At 38.1% G+C, this 14,429-nt stretch overlaps 4 protein-coding genes across 4 annotated transcripts; 1 reads left to right on the forward strand and 3 right to left on the reverse strand.

Annotated features, from left to right (window-relative positions):
• Positions 1 to 237: 237 nt before the first annotated feature.
• On the reverse strand, positions 238 to 5,168 carry LOC111779152 (kinesin-like protein KIN-13B). The gene is made up of 13 exons (XM_023659229.2): positions 5,016 to 5,168; positions 4,714 to 4,879; positions 4,168 to 4,386; positions 3,549 to 3,695; positions 3,294 to 3,395; positions 3,128 to 3,205; positions 2,971 to 3,052; positions 2,453 to 2,612; positions 2,056 to 2,358; positions 1,402 to 1,620; positions 947 to 1,301; positions 816 to 881; positions 238 to 667 (listed from the first exon to the last, which is right to left on the reverse strand). The coding sequence occupies exons 2-13, from the start codon at positions 4,867 to 4,869 to the stop codon at positions 491 to 493; spliced, it is 2,064 nt and encodes a 687-aa protein (XP_023514997.2). The 5' UTR covers positions 4,870 to 4,879; positions 5,016 to 5,168; the 3' UTR covers positions 238 to 490.
• A 1,351-nt stretch (positions 5,169 to 6,519) lies between these two features.
• Positions 6,520 to 7,865, forward strand: LOC111779186 (pyridoxal 5'-phosphate synthase-like subunit PDX1.2). Its single transcript, XM_023659276.2, has one exon. It carries the CDS (start codon positions 6,706 to 6,708, stop codon positions 7,561 to 7,563), a length of 858 nt encoding a protein of 285 aa, XP_023515044.2. The 5' UTR covers positions 6,520 to 6,705; the 3' UTR covers positions 7,564 to 7,865.
• Positions 7,866 to 8,046: 181 nt separating this feature from the next.
• LOC111779002 (mitochondrial arginine transporter BAC2-like) lies at positions 8,047 to 9,990 on the reverse strand. Its single transcript, XM_023659028.2, has 2 exons — positions 9,028 to 9,990; positions 8,047 to 8,920 (listed from the first exon to the last, which is right to left on the reverse strand). The coding sequence occupies exons 1-2, from the start codon at positions 9,259 to 9,261 to the stop codon at positions 8,270 to 8,272; spliced, it is 885 nt and encodes a 294-aa protein (XP_023514796.2). The 5' UTR covers positions 9,262 to 9,990; the 3' UTR covers positions 8,047 to 8,269.
• A 145-nt stretch (positions 9,991 to 10,135) lies between these two features.
• LOC111779003 (thioredoxin domain-containing protein 9 homolog) lies at positions 10,136 to 13,100 on the reverse strand. Its single transcript, XM_023659029.2, has 5 exons — positions 12,881 to 13,100; positions 12,557 to 12,675; positions 12,169 to 12,444; positions 10,559 to 10,717; positions 10,136 to 10,478 (listed from the first exon to the last, which is right to left on the reverse strand). The coding sequence occupies exons 2-5, from the start codon at positions 12,578 to 12,580 to the stop codon at positions 10,296 to 10,298; spliced, it is 642 nt and encodes a 213-aa protein (XP_023514797.1). The 5' UTR covers positions 12,581 to 12,675; positions 12,881 to 13,100; the 3' UTR covers positions 10,136 to 10,295.
• Between the last annotated feature and the right edge of the window lie 1,329 nt (positions 13,101 to 14,429).

Consider the following 14,429-nt stretch of genomic DNA (forward strand, 5'->3'; position numbering starts at 1 on the left):
ATTAGTTTTTGTGTTTAAAAAAAATTAAGACTTCGATCTTTCTAGTTTGTCGACCACTTGGGTTTTTGTCAAATTATTGATAAAATATTCTTTTAAATCTTAACAATATAAACTAATTTGTTACACAATTGCAAATATCATCGGAGCATCCAACAAATTTCGAAAAACTTTCAATCTGTGGTATATGAAAACAGTGGCTGCTTGATTTTGATCACATCAAATACTGATACAAAGAAATCTGGTAAAGCAAAATATTGCAAATTTCTTATAAGGTAACCAATTTTACAATATTGTATCCTGTGAGGGAAACTAGACAGGTATAAAAGCACTCCAATCTTTATGTAATGGAAATTACTACACCAACACCTCAATTGGATATCAAAGTTTCCAAGAATGCTTCCATCAAAATCATTAGTAAAAGTAAACAAAACATCCCCATGTCGGTCTCCGAGCTAGATCTAACTAGCATCTGAAATTCTGCACAAGTTCATCACTCAGATGAAGGTATAAGTACATTGTGTTCTTTCAAACGTTTCTGGAAATGAACCAAATGATTCTGTAGTTGGTAGATTGCTGCAGCCTTTTGGGATAGAATTGAATTCAATCTAGATACATATCCATCCAGATGATTCCCCGGTTGGTCTGCCTCCACTAAAAGGTTCATTTCCTGCCAAATCACAAACCATATGAGTCAACATGCTTAATGATTTCCTCGTTCCGCTAAGTTCATAGCTCGACGAACAACCGTCTAACTCTACTACATCTACTCATAATGAAAGCAAGAAAATACACAGCCAACCAGCCCAGTTACATACCATCCTAACAATATTCATTGTTTCCTCGACTTGTCTCCTGTGAGCGTTTATAAAATTTTCCTCGTCCTGAGACAGAAGAGAAAATGCATAAATGTTGGAGAAATAAAGGAGATAAGTTTATTGGGTTTTACCTGCAGAAGTTCATTCAAATCATCGTCTGAATTTGAGTTATGAGACTCAGCCTTTGGCATGTCCTTCCATTTCGGCTGGTTATTGTATTTGTTGTGTACATTTTCAACCGCAACAGATGTTCTATATGGCTCAAGCTTCCCATTTTTCTTCCAAGAAGGCTTTCTTTGATCAAAAATCTCCTCTGATACATCGAGCTCGTCTCTTTCGTTTTGTCCGACCCATGCAGGTTCGTTCTCGAACATAGTTCCAGAAGGTAATGCTGAGGTTAAGGGTCCAGTGGTTGATTCCTTAAGGTTTAAAGTGGAAGAAAATGTGTCCTTCTTAACAATATTTCCTTTTGAAAGGCTCTTCACCCTGGAGGGCACTTATCTATCAGAATAAGCATCTAAAGAACAAGTCTATAGTAATAAAAATGCATCAAGAATTTAGTTTCCTAACAAGAATTATTGGTTACCTGTCTGCATATCGTAAGGTATTGAGAGTGTGTTCACATGATCCAGAGCTGGGTGATATACAAGATATCATGACAGTACGTGAATTGCCAACAAATGAGTCCCTTAGAACTTCTGTTAGTTTACTGCCTCTAAAAGGAATGTGGCCCTGGTCATTGTCAAGAGCTCGTATGCATTCCTTTAAAGCAAGTAAGCTTTTGTTGATTTCAGCACCTTCTATTCTGCATTATTTTTATGAAAAGTTTATTTGAACAGGCAGGAAACGATACCATACATGAAATGAAATCAACTGGTACAGGATTCTAGCGAACAAGATAATGTATGAACTCTATACTTCACTTCTTACTTTCAGATTTCCATGTGAACCGAAAAATAGACGCTCTATTCTGTTTGGATAGGTTTTGTAGGCTTGGTCAATCCTAAAGCTATCAAACAAAAAACCCAAACCAACCCCAGTGGTGCACTCACTCCCATTACGAGAATGAAATGACGCCCCAGCTCGACTCGAGACCAAGACTACGTACAACTCGCACTAGGTTGGTCTAGCTAGCTTCCCTTTTAAGGAGAAGCATGCATGGCCACAACTTATGTTAAAGTATAAAATAGATCAAGGAAGTAATTGTGTCAGAAGTACGAAGATTGAGGAATTACTAAACCTTGTCTGTTTGTCATTGTCGGTGGTGTCTGCACCACGTTCACTTCCAGCAAGATCTATAAAAGAAAGTTTTCCGACCAAGCGAGGCGGCTTTGATTCTTTGCCACTGACTGAATTCTTGACAGCAAGCTGGAGTATGGCATGAGAACGAGAGGATTCTTCATTTGCACCAGTTGTTCCAGTACTTCTCGTGGCATTTCCTTTTTCAATGAGCTCCCCAATGGTCTCCACATCAGATACTTTATACTCTTGCAAACCCACAATGCACACTTGTTGTTTACCATCCTCTCTCATGCAAAGTTTTCTGTAGAATAAAAGCTTTAGCTTCTAAACAAGCTTAGCAACTGAGAAGATCATTAAGCTTCTCAAAATGTTCTTGAGAAGATCATACAGCTTACTTTCTATCATTGAGAAGATCATAAAGCTTTCCTCCATATATTTCAAAGAAGCTCACAAACAAGTGGAATCCCTGGTTCCTGTATGTATGGTGCATCAATCTCAAAATGTCCTTGGACGCTTTCAGAGGCAGCGGTTTCATGGTATAAGTCTTGCCACTACCTGTACAGTAGAAAGTTCTAAAGATGAAGAACATGACAGCACTTTAAAGCTAGCAGAACGGCAAGACATCAAAAACTCAAGTTTGATGGCATCTAAAAGAACACAGAAATTTCTATTATAATATAAAGCAGTGAGATCCCCACGTCGGTTGGGAAGGAGAACGAAACATTGTTTATAAGAGTGTGAAAACCTCTTCCTAGCAGACACGTTTTAAAAACCTTGAGGGAAAACTCGAAAGGGAAAGACCATAGAAGACAATATCTGCTAGTAGTGGGCTCGGGGTGTTACAAAAACCAACTAAGATTACTTGACAATGCAAGCCAGCAAGAGCATCAAGGGCCAACTAACAGCAAATCACCTGTTTGTCCATATGCGAAGCAGGTTGCCTTTGTTCGTTGAAATATTATAGGTACAATTGGCTCCACCGTCTCCCTGTAAACCTACATCCCAAAAACATGCTAAGAACTTGTGTTGAACTAAGTATATAATCACTTCATCATTTGTAATACACTCACTTCATCATTTGAAACCTCCTCGTTCAGCACTGCATCAAAAACAAATTCATGCTTCTCCACATATTCAGTAAGGTCGACCTGCTTAGCCAAACATGGAGAAGGGAAACGATTACGACATTACAATTCAGAAGCTTTACAAAAGCAGTATTTAGGAACTGAAACTTGCCTTGAGTTTGGTCTCATGAACTGTTAAATAATTAGCAGTCGTTTCAACAATGTCTTCCTCATTCTTTGCCAACTCCTTTTTATTCAGAGGCCTTTTACGCACCTGCAACGAACACGAACACGAACATCAACAAGCTAATAAACAGATGTAGGGATTAAAAAGGATCTGTCACCAAATCAAACTGCTAAAAACAATTTACTGAAATTGTCATACAAACACACCCATATACAAATGCGGATCCAGAAGAATACTTACAACAACTTTGATCTTTGCAACAGAGTTTGCTCTCTCTTTGTCTGCAGCAGCCACACTTTTCAAGAGATTGTTCTCTGTCAAATCCTGAGGTCTACTCATTTGGATGTTGTTCGAAATATAGAGTTCAGATTCGTCAAAGCCTCTATCCTGCAAGAACAAACACACCATGAGACATCACAAACCTCTCAACAAAATATATCAGATAACTTTAGCTCAGCTCTAAAAGACACAAATCATATGTTGTTTAGAAGTTTCTATCTACCATCTCTTAGGAATCTCTAATTGCATAGAACTAAACTCGGAATACAGATAAATTATATTCAATATGGTCAATAACTCAATATCAGATTCAAAGGAACGGTAGCTTTCAAGTCTGATGCTACAGATGCAGAGAATCGTGTGAACAGACAAACATCAGTAACCATCATTTAGAGTTTAGGATCCGCAGGCCTAACATAGCAATCCATAAACTCATGGATCCTCAAGTTATTTCATGAGAATTCAACAGGCAATCCAAGCACATCGCCCATCGTAATCCTAAATTTCTTGAAAAAAAAAAAAACAAAGAATCGCAGATTCAAAAGAGTGATAAGAAATGTGGAAATGAGTTTAATCCCACCTCAGGCAACAATTCAGTATCAAAGGAATGCAGATCTAAGAGCCCGGGACTGAAATCACTCGGCGAATCCTCGCGACTTTTGCGTTGGCTTGATGGCCGTGAATTTTCTGGAGGAGTTGATGGCTCCATGTAATACTCATTCATCCCACCAAAGCTTCTCTGTGCATTTCTATACATTCCCGAACCTTGCCCTCCCCCACCCACAGAAAAGCCGTAGTCCTGCTTTCATTTCAACCAAAGTCGGTAAAATAAACCAACAGCACCATACAAAACACAACCCCACATCTACCAAACAACAGACAAAGGTAAGAAAGAAATCATTGCAGGTCCTAGGTAAAATGATTTCAGTTTTATCGGATTGCCAAAAGCAATCAAAATCCAAGGCGATGCATTACTTACAAACTTCAAATTCTTACTCGAAATGGGATCCAACAGAAAACACAAACATAGAAAAAGAAACTAAACTAATGCAATCCATTTTCACACAGCTACTCGATTGAACTCAAAAACAAGCACGAGCTCTTCAGAGAAAGCAGAAATTTAAACCTGAGGAGCAGAAGTATTGGAATAGAGAGACTGAAGACCAGCAGTTTGAAGCCATCTTCCATTGGACGAGGCGTCAAAGTATTCATCTGAGAACTGCCGGTGGTGATTCCTCACAGCTGCACCAGATCTCTGGCCTTGCCTCCCCATTCCGTTCATCTCTCAAGACCTGATCCGAAAACAAAACTTCACCCAGAATCAAACACCGATTACAAATTTAGGATCCGATTCAAGTCAGCTGCTTAAATCAGAGCCAATCCACAATCCACAATCCACAATCCCAAATCGCAGAATCGGAAGCTTACTTAAAGAAGTAAAAAGAGTAAGAGAATGTGGGTATGAGCAGCGCAGATGGTTGAAGTTTTGAGAGAGGTTGAGTATAGCGAAAGACAGACAAAGGGAGTGGCCTTTAATATTTCGAAGAGAAAGACACGCGCCAGGTGTGTGAGGACGGTGCACGTGGGCGATGTAGAGACGTTGAGTGGCGGTCAGAGTGCGGAGGAGGACGGTGGTGACGGTGGTGAAGAATAAAACGGCAGCGTTTTTACGGGATACGTTGGGGATTTTGAAATTTGGCCAATAGTTTAAATGCCACGTGGTGGGGCCCGGTAAGTTTTTAAGTTTAAAAGCTTATCATTCCGCGCTCGCCTTCTCGTTCAAATTATGTGGGTCCCAGGCTCGTGTAAGATTGCCACGTGTCGATCCTTCAAACGCAGCCATTGGATCACATGCGTTTCATTTTGTTTCTTTAATTTTTTTAAGCACCTGGTTTTTTTTTTTATTTAAAAAAATACTTCAAATCATATATTTTAATTTGTTTATTTTATTTTAGACCTAATCTCTCTCTGTATATTTTTTTTTAGCACTTGGTTTTTTATTTTATTTATTTTATTATTATTTAAAATTTTAATCAAACAATGTCTTAGAAAATAATTATCATTGAACTGAGTTGAAAACTATGGACCACTTGTTAAGAATCATGATTCTCCACGATGGTATGGTATTATCCACTTGAACTGAGTTGAAAACGAGGGAGGATTCGTTAGGAATCACGACTCTCCACAATGGTATGATATTGTCCACTTTGTGCATAAGCTCTAATCGCTTTGCTTTGTGCTTCCTCAAAAGACCTCATACCAATGGAGATGTATTTATTAGATTATGAACCCATGATCATGCCCTAAATGGGGGATTATCCTCCTCTCGAACAAAGTACACCATAAGCCTCCCCTGAGGCTTATAGAGCTCTCGAACAGCCTCCCCTTAATTGAGACTCGACTCCTTTCTCTAGAGCCCTCGAACAAAGTACACAATTTGTTTGACACTTTAGTCACTCTTTTACTACACTTTCGAGGCTCACAATCTTTATTCGTCGAACAAAGTACACCCTTTGTTCGACACTTCAGTCACTTTTTTACTACACTTTCGAGGCTCACAATCTTTGTTTGATATTTGAGGATTCTATTGTCATGGCTAAGTTTAGGACATGATTATATGATTATGATACTATGTTAGGAATCAGACTCTCCACAATGGTATGATATTGTCCACTTTGAGCATAAGACTTCCCCAAAAGGCCTCGTACTAATGGAGATGTATTCCTTTAGTCAATATGGAACTCATTCCCAACAATCCTCAATAGGACCTAACAGAAGGACGACTCTACAATGGTATGATATTGAGCATTTGCTCTCATAGTTTTAGTTTGAGCTTCTCCAAAAAACCTCATACGAATCGAGATAGTATTAATTGATTATAAACTCATGATTATTCTTTAAATTAGACAAGGTAGAACTTTCATCATCCAATACCTTCCACCTCATGCTATAAATATCCCATCATCTTTCTCAGTCACTACCAACTGATTAACAAACAGAAACTATGCGGAATCCAATCAAACGCTCTCACCATCTTCTTCCTTCGTCCTCTTGATTCATTCTTTCTGTCTGTGTCTTTCTTTGAACTAAATTCTTGCAATTTCTTGAATTCTTGGAAATGGCGGAGGAAAATGCAATCTCGCCCTATGCCGGCCGCGGCAGCGAAGTGGATCAGTGTTTCTTCAAGGGTGAATCAAGTCGAGTTCTTCGCGGAGTCATTGTACAAGTTAGCAGTGTCGAGCAAGCAAAAATTGCAGAGGAAGCCGGCGCGTGTTGTGTTTTGCTCTCCGAGCCGATTCACATAGGCATTATGCGAATGCCTGATCCATTACTATTCATTGAAATTAAGCGTGTTGTTTCGATTCCGGTAATCGTAAAGGTCCGCGTAGGGCATTTCGTCGAAGCGCAGATTCTTGATAATGTTGGTGTGAAGCATTTCGATGAGAGCGATGAAACTTCCGCTGTAGATCAGGAGCATTTCATCAACAAGCACAGGTTTAAGGAGTCGTACTTCGTCTGTGGATGTCGAAGCCTGGGCGAGGCGTTGCGGAGAGTGAAGGAAGGCGCGAAAATGATAAAAACTCAAGGAGATATGGCGGCGTATTCTTCAGGTAACAACATCACGGAGACGTTGCGTAATGTGAGATCTGTGATGGCTGATATTAGGTTTTTACACAGCATGAATGAAGATGAGGTTTTCGCTTTCTCGCAAAAGATCTCCGCGCCTTATGATATTGTCAAGAAAACTAAGGAAATTGGCAGGTTACCGGCGATCAATTATGCGGCCGGAGGAATTGCGACTCCGGCCGATGCGGCTTTGATGATGCAGTTAGGTTGTGACGGAATCTTTGTGGGATTGGAGATATTCCAGTTCTCTAAACCTTGCGACCGATTGAGAGGAATCGTTCAGGCAGTGAAGGGCTACAACGATCCAAGCGTTCTGGCGCAGGCTAGTTTTGGTGTTGGGGCAATATGAGAATCAGATGGAACAGAGTAATCGTTCAAAACAGAGTAAAATCGTCGTTTTCTTCTGCACATTGATAGATTCCTCTTCTTACAGTATGGATAGATTCAAACCAGAGATCCAATAGCTTTCTGAATCTCTTCTTCCCCAATCGTTGAGAATACATAGCTACGAATTAGAACATTTTCTTCATTATCGTGCAAAGTCTAGAAAATTGATATGATTTTCATTCAATATCAAATTACAGAACCATTCCTTTCATGAAATTTGCTTTTTTACATTTACATGATGGTTTCATTGAATTTTTTGTGATTCAAAAAGTTACTTTTGCTTGGGAATATTTCTTTTTTGGGTATATTTTGACTACACCTTCTCATTTATTTTTTATCTTTAAATTCTGTTTTTATGATTTGATAGAATCTCAAATAATGCCTCTAAGTGAGCACAACAAACATACTCAATTTGGATGAACATGAAGAACAGGAGAGAAGAGAATTGCACAACAGCGAACATAACTTTTTTCTATACGAACATGAAGAACAGAGAAGAGAATTGCACAACAACGGACACAATTTTTTTCTATACAATATCATTTACTATATATGATTTTACTATTATAACTATTGACCAAGATATTTGACTCTAAAACTAACAATATCAGAAGTAAAAAAGAGACGAATTCATTCTCATTTTAGTGACCGTGGGAAATGTGGGCAATTCAGAGAGCTTGATTGCTAAACAAACACCTCAAAGTAATCTCATATGCAGCAAAGACGGACCCATTAACCACAAATGCTCTAGCCACCGCAGTCCCCAGCCCTCGCCACAGCACTCTGTAACCCTCTTCTCTCACACTCTTGCCAAGACAATCAACAATTCCATTATACTTTCCAGATGAGCTTTGTGTCTCACCCTGAATTCTTGTCTTCAACACATCTAAGGGATAACAGACAACCCAGCTGCCTACTCCGGCGAGCCCTCCGGCGAACAGCATTGTGCTGACACTCTCTTGGCCGGTCTTCCGGCAGCCAGGATGAAACTGCTCTCTCATGAACTCATATGTCCAGAAATAGATGCCATGTGCCGGTGCATCTCTGAGCATGGTTATGGTAAGTCCTCTGTAAATCCCTCTCAATCCTTCTGTTTTGCCGATGCGTTTGGCTACGCTCACAGGGCCTTTGTTAGAAGAAGAACTTCGCAATTGCAGGCGGATTTTCACCAGCTCCACCGGCGACAGGATGAAGCTCTGAAGAGCTCCAGTGACAAATCCTCCAAAAGCCACAGCCTTATAGCTCGGAGGGTCACCGTTGGATTGGGAGAAGTTGAATGCCCGAGAAAGAACGGCATAGATTTGAAACACAGCAGCGTTCTGTAAATGCAAAAACATTAATCAGTATCTGCCATTGAATCTCAATCCACCATTAAAGGAACTTTGAGAACATAAACAGCCATGGAAGATAAGATCATAAGACTGACCTGGAAAGTGACAGAGGCCAAGGGAGCAGCCATGCCTCTGTAAAGACCAGCAGGGCCATGGTTTGCAATAATATCACGAAAGATTTTGAAAGCAGAACCAGAAATGGATCGCTGTTGCCTGATTCGAAGAGTATCAAGTGGGTAGCCGGAGACTATACCAGCAATGCCACCAAATCCACCGGCAACAAATTCTTTACCCCAACTGGTTGCAAGAAACTCCGGCCAGAAATCCATTACTACAATATATATAATCGCCCCTCCAAAACTCCGGCCAAAGAAAAAGGCAGATGTTGCTGGTTTTATGAGAGGAGATAGAGAGGATGAAGACAGAGAATACTACGTGGCCATGGACCAACCAATCAGCTTCTGACATGCTGTATCTTTTTATTTTTATTTTTATTATTGTTTTCCTAGATTTGGAGTGTTAGTTAAAACCCAAAACGAGCTATTTTTTCCCTTTTAATGGTTTTAGGAGTGTTAAAAGCGACAGCCATCGTTTGGTTATGATTTTAGGAGAGATGGTAAGATGATAGATGGTAGAAATTAATGAAAGGGCCTAACACCCATTTCCAAAAATATACACAGAACCATATATTATCACACCAGTTTATATATGCTGTCACTTTCTGCAGTAGATTCTTTAGCTTATTTTTGTAACCTATCATTTTCAATATACACGAAATTTTAATAAATAATATACAACGTGAAACGTTTTTATAAAATATGATCTCTGTTAGTAGTAACAACCGTGAATCGGGCCCCAAACAATGGTTACAGGTTACTAAAAAGCACTCAAAACATGCTTTACATTAATGATATAGCACGCACCAGCAGAGCACGCAAGGCAAGTCCAAAAGCATAAAGCTTCAAATCAATCAGTTCATGTGGAGAAAAGCATGGTATTTGGTTATTTCTTATGAATGATGTTATACCATCAGTTGATTTAAAAAAACACTAACACATATGCAGTTAGACCTTGGAGTATTATGTAACTGCTCGATCCAATAGACTCCCCGCATGTTTCGGTATGCAAGATGATTTCATGTTTATAAACCAATAACTTCAAATTTTCTAGTAAACAGCAACTGCAAGAACTTAACAGATATCATGAACTAAAAATAGTGCAACCATTGCATCAAAGCAAGCAAACATGCCACACTTCTGCCATTCAAGGGGCGATATGAACAACATAATAAGGTCACTCAAAATTTTATCGAGAACAAGTGCATATGCATACCCGGTAACCCTCCCACAACTGGAATGTTCATTTATTCCGAATCTGATGAGTCTGCTCTGGCACTTTGCCGCACACTCCTCCTGGTTTGTGCACTAGATTTTGATGCATTTATGGACGATTCACCTTCATAGAAGATGACTTGACTTTTCGCCAACCTCTCTTCCAATTCCTCTGTGCTGAATTCGTCAGTTCCACCAAGCTCATCAAATCCCACCTGATAGATTCACATGAGTAGTGTTAAAGGACACAAAACATAATTCAGTAATCAGTGGTGTGTTACCATAGAAGACATACCACATAGTCTTCTACTTTTGCATTTTTGACAAGAGCAAGGGTTGGAAGAACAATGATCTTCAACTTCTCAGTCAGAAATGGACTTTTCTCGGCATTGATCTTTACGAAACGAGTCTCGATATGTTGCTTTGCCAAGATATTCAAGTGCTTGTCCATAACCTGCGAAATGAACATGCATCATTTCTCTCAAATGCCCAGGCTTACAAGTGATAATTAACAATTTAAAACGAAGTAAACAGCCTTAAATTAATGGTCCAACTTAGATATACATAATTTTGCCATGGAAAATGAACCCAAGGAAAAGCTCTAATACCAAATGATAATGAATCACTGTAAGGGAAGTAAGATTCAAATTACCATGTTAATTGAATATCTCAAGGCAATAACACTTGTTTGAGATTCGAATCACTCCACATGCAAGATCGATCATGTCAAACTTGAATGATTCTAAATATGCAACCTAAATTACATAGAATTGCAAAGAAACTTAGCCATTAGCTAAAGGAAAGGTAAGAACACTTAGCCCAAATGGCAAGTAATCAATCCAAGGAAAAGTAAGATTCGAATTACGTGGTTGATCAAATATCTCAAGGCAAGAACACTTGTTTGAGATTTGAATCACTCCACACACAAGATCAATCATGTCAAGCTAGAATGATTCTAAACATGCAATCTAAACTACATAGAATTGCAAAGAAACTTAGTCATTTGCCAAAGGAAAGCAAAAATGTCATTTTTACAACATCTTCCAAGTCTACTTTACAAATATAACATACATGGCTTTATATAACCTCAAAATGAAAACTCTTGACCTTCCATGAGGCTGACCATAATTAGCCACTATGTAAATGTAACCTTAAAGTAAATAAAAGTCTTAAAATACATTAAATAAACACCATAACTTTAGATTATCGCCCACCTAAAATTTGTAACCATCCAAGAATCTTCCTTGAAGTTCATAGTGCATGATTGAGATGTCTTGGTTCATATTAAATATCTTCCAAGAAAATTGTGTACGCAAAAATATGTCAAGGAATAATAACAGAAACTACAGGATGAGTCCTCTGGCAACACCCTCGGGGTTAAACATGGATCATTTCCAACTAAGTTGAGAGCTATGGGCTGAATTGATCACATGAGAAGGATAAAAAATGCTCGTATGTTGAAAAAAACCTCATGATTGAGAAAATGCACATGAACAAAGACTACAAGTGACACGATACTAACAAGAGCTAGAACCTCTTCTCAACCAGAGCATTTTCATTTGAAAGAGCTAATCGTTTGGTCATCATTCACCTATTTCTATTGACTTCAACCTTTTTAATAATTACAACACAAATTAAATAAGGGCTGCAAAAAACCAGAGGCATTAAAATTTGAGTCTCATTACATAAATAAATCCATTTCTTATATCCCTGGATATTTGATCATTGCACTAACTGGTAGACATAGCATAAACGAAAAGAATGCAAAACAGTCCTACATGTGCTTGGAATGAAGTTCAATTTCCCAAAAGCTAGAAAATTCATCGACTTTTACAATTAAGAGGTAAAAAAAAAAAATCCAATTAACACACTGAATCAATCGATGAGTGACTAACAGAACCTAACCTTGCAGGGCCAATTTTCACGGTAAAAGTGGCAGACCACGCGATCACTAGCCTTGACTACGGAGAAGAAGTCCTTCTCGACGGGAATCTCAGAGTATTCGCCATGGCCAAGGGAGATCCATCGACTACGCTTCTCCGCCATCCTCTTCATCTGCTGCAATCTTCGCTCCCTCAAAGCCTCCAAATCGTCAAGATCCAGACGATCTAGCGCTGCAATATCGTCATCAATCTTGTCCTCCACGGCCTTCGCCACCGAAAGCACCTGCTTCTCCAATATCTGGCACAAAAAAAAAAAAAAAAAAAAAAAAAAAAAAAAAAAAACGAAAAATTAACAATATACAAATGGCAACAGAAATTGTGTATTACGTGTAGAGATGCCGAGAAAATGCCTCTTGAATTTTTGAATTTTCCATTTTCTACAAGTTGGAAGACGATCCCCCTCGCAAAATGTTCAAACTGTAAAGAAGTTGCAGAAAAACCGTCTCCAGAGTTTTGAAGCAAAATCAACCTGTCGCAAAACCAATACGGTTCAAATATCAGATTCGGAAGCAATATGGTGCGTTAACCATACTACATTTACAAAACTGAATTCACTCAACCAAGAGAAAAATCACAGTCTTCACACATAGAGCTAGCTAACCTACATGACTGTAATAAGACACACAAGTAGCCTCAATACCAGACCAAACGAAGAGTATTCGAGATTAACTTACCTCAGCTTGATGGACGTTCAAAATGGACAAAAAGAAGTTAAGAAGGCTGCACCGTCACGACCATCAGCGGAGAAAGGTGGACGACGACCGCCGATCAGAGCGGAGACAGAAGAACGGGAAAACGACACACCAGAAGCAGATCGGGGGAAGAGAGGGAGAGGAGGACAGATCTAGAAGTGAAGCCCTTGTCCTTTTTTGCGAAAATTGAAATTTGAAAATTGAATGGAGGGTTGTGATTAATAGATTATTAATCTATTTAACATAATAAAAAAATAATAAAAATAAAATAGTCATGAAAGTTATTCAAATTTATATCCAATAACTCAATTAATTTTTAATTTTTAAATATCATTCAATATGTCAAACATATACTAAATACAAAATTATTACATTTTAAAGAAAACACAAAAATAAAAAATATATGAACCTATCAAATATTTAATACCGTTTAAATATAAAATAAACATAAACTACAAGTTTAGAATCAATACTCTTAATTTAACAAAATTTTAAACAAAAATGTCACTAATAAATTAATTAATGATGTTTTAATGTCAAATTCAAAATATTGTGACTACATAATTTAAACATATTCAATTGTCATATATATATATAATAAAAAAGTCTCTTTTTTCGGCTATTCTTGATCCCAACCTGGTTAAAATATCATCACTGGCACAATAGAGTCAAGACCAATTCTACATAACCTACGTTATCATCTGAATCAATACAAAGTAGTACGTGTCTTGTATTTTCTTCTTGATTGGTGTTAATAAATACCCACAATATGTTAGGTAAAATGCAGATTCGTGGATGAATGTAATTCAGATCTCAAGTTGAGACATTTCCTTCAAAATCCAAGCATCATATTTGCCATTTCTAAGTTTAAGTAATTCTTGTGGTAAAATTGCACTCGAGCCATTCAATCAAGCCTTGAAGTTCGATTGTGGTGACTCAATTTAGAACAATGTTTCCAAATCTTGTTTCTAGATCTTGATCACAAGAGGTAATCTAATTCTAGTCTTAAAAATCCAAGCATCATATTTGCTATTTCTAAGTTTAAGTAATTCTTGTGGTAAAATTGCACTCAGGCGATTGTGGTGACTCAATTTAGAACAATGTTTCCAAATCTTGTTTCTAGATTTTGATCATAAGAGGTAATCTAATTCTAGTCTTATCTCTTATTTGATCTCAATTTCGTATAAAGAGGTGGTTAATTACTTTGATTTAAGGGTTCTTGCTTCAAGCTTGTATAGATGGGCTGAGGATTAGGGTTGCCTTATCACTCACAGCCATTAAAATTTCATTTTCCCTAAAAGTAAGAGTAGGATGAGGAATCCTTTCAAGATTATGAGTCAAGACTCAAACGGCCTGCAAGCAAATCTTGCTCCTAGATCTTGATCTCAATTTCGTATAAGGAGATGTTAATCAAATCTTGCTCCTAGATCTTGATCTCAATTTCGTATAAGGAGATGTTAATTACTTTGATTTAAGGGTTCTTGCTTCAAGCTTGGATAGTTGGCCTGAGGATTAGGGTTGTCTTATCACT

This window comes from Cucurbita pepo, chromosome 17, assembly GCF_057944985.1.
Source record: "Cucurbita pepo subsp. pepo isolate OVF chromosome 17, ASM5794498v1, whole genome shotgun sequence".
Classification (NCBI taxonomy): Eukaryota; Viridiplantae; Streptophyta; class Magnoliopsida; order Cucurbitales; family Cucurbitaceae; genus Cucurbita; species Cucurbita pepo.

Excerpts from the sequence above, each read along its gene's own strand:
- LOC111779002 (XM_023659028.2), bottom strand. The coding sequence starts at position 9,261 with ATGGATTTCTGGCCGGAGTTTCTTGCAACCAGTTGGGGTAAAGAATTT. Across the intron at positions 8,921-9,027 it reads TGGCCTCTGTCACTTTCCAG|AACGCTGCTGTGTTTCAAAT; the intron begins GTCAGTCTTATG and ends TTGCATTTACAG.
- LOC111779152 (XM_023659229.2), bottom strand. The coding sequence starts at position 4,869 with ATGAACGGAATGGGGAGGCAAGGCCAGAGATCTGGTGCAGCTGTGAGG. Across the intron at positions 4,387-4,713 it reads CCAATACTTCTGCTCCTCAG|GACTACGGCTTTTCTGTGGG; the intron begins GTTTAAATTTCT and ends AAATGAAAGCAG. Across the intron at positions 668-815 it reads CAATGAATATTGTTAGGATG|GAAATGAACCTTTTAGTGGA; the intron begins GTATGTAACTGG and ends GTGATTTGGCAG.
- LOC111779003 (XM_023659029.2), bottom strand. The coding sequence starts at position 12,580 with ATGGAAAATTCAAAAATTCAAGAG. Across the intron at positions 10,718-12,168 it reads GTGAAAATTGGCCCTGCAAG|GTTATGGACAAGCACTTGAA; the intron begins GTTAGGTTCTGT and ends TTCATTTCGCAG. Across the intron at positions 10,479-10,558 it reads CAAAAGTAGAAGACTATGTG|GTGGGATTTGATGAGCTTGG; the intron begins GTATGTCTTCTA and ends TGAATCTATCAG.
- LOC111779186 (XM_023659276.2), top strand. The coding sequence starts at position 6,706 with ATGGCGGAGGAAAATGCAATCTCGCCCTATGCCGGCCGCGGCAGCGAA.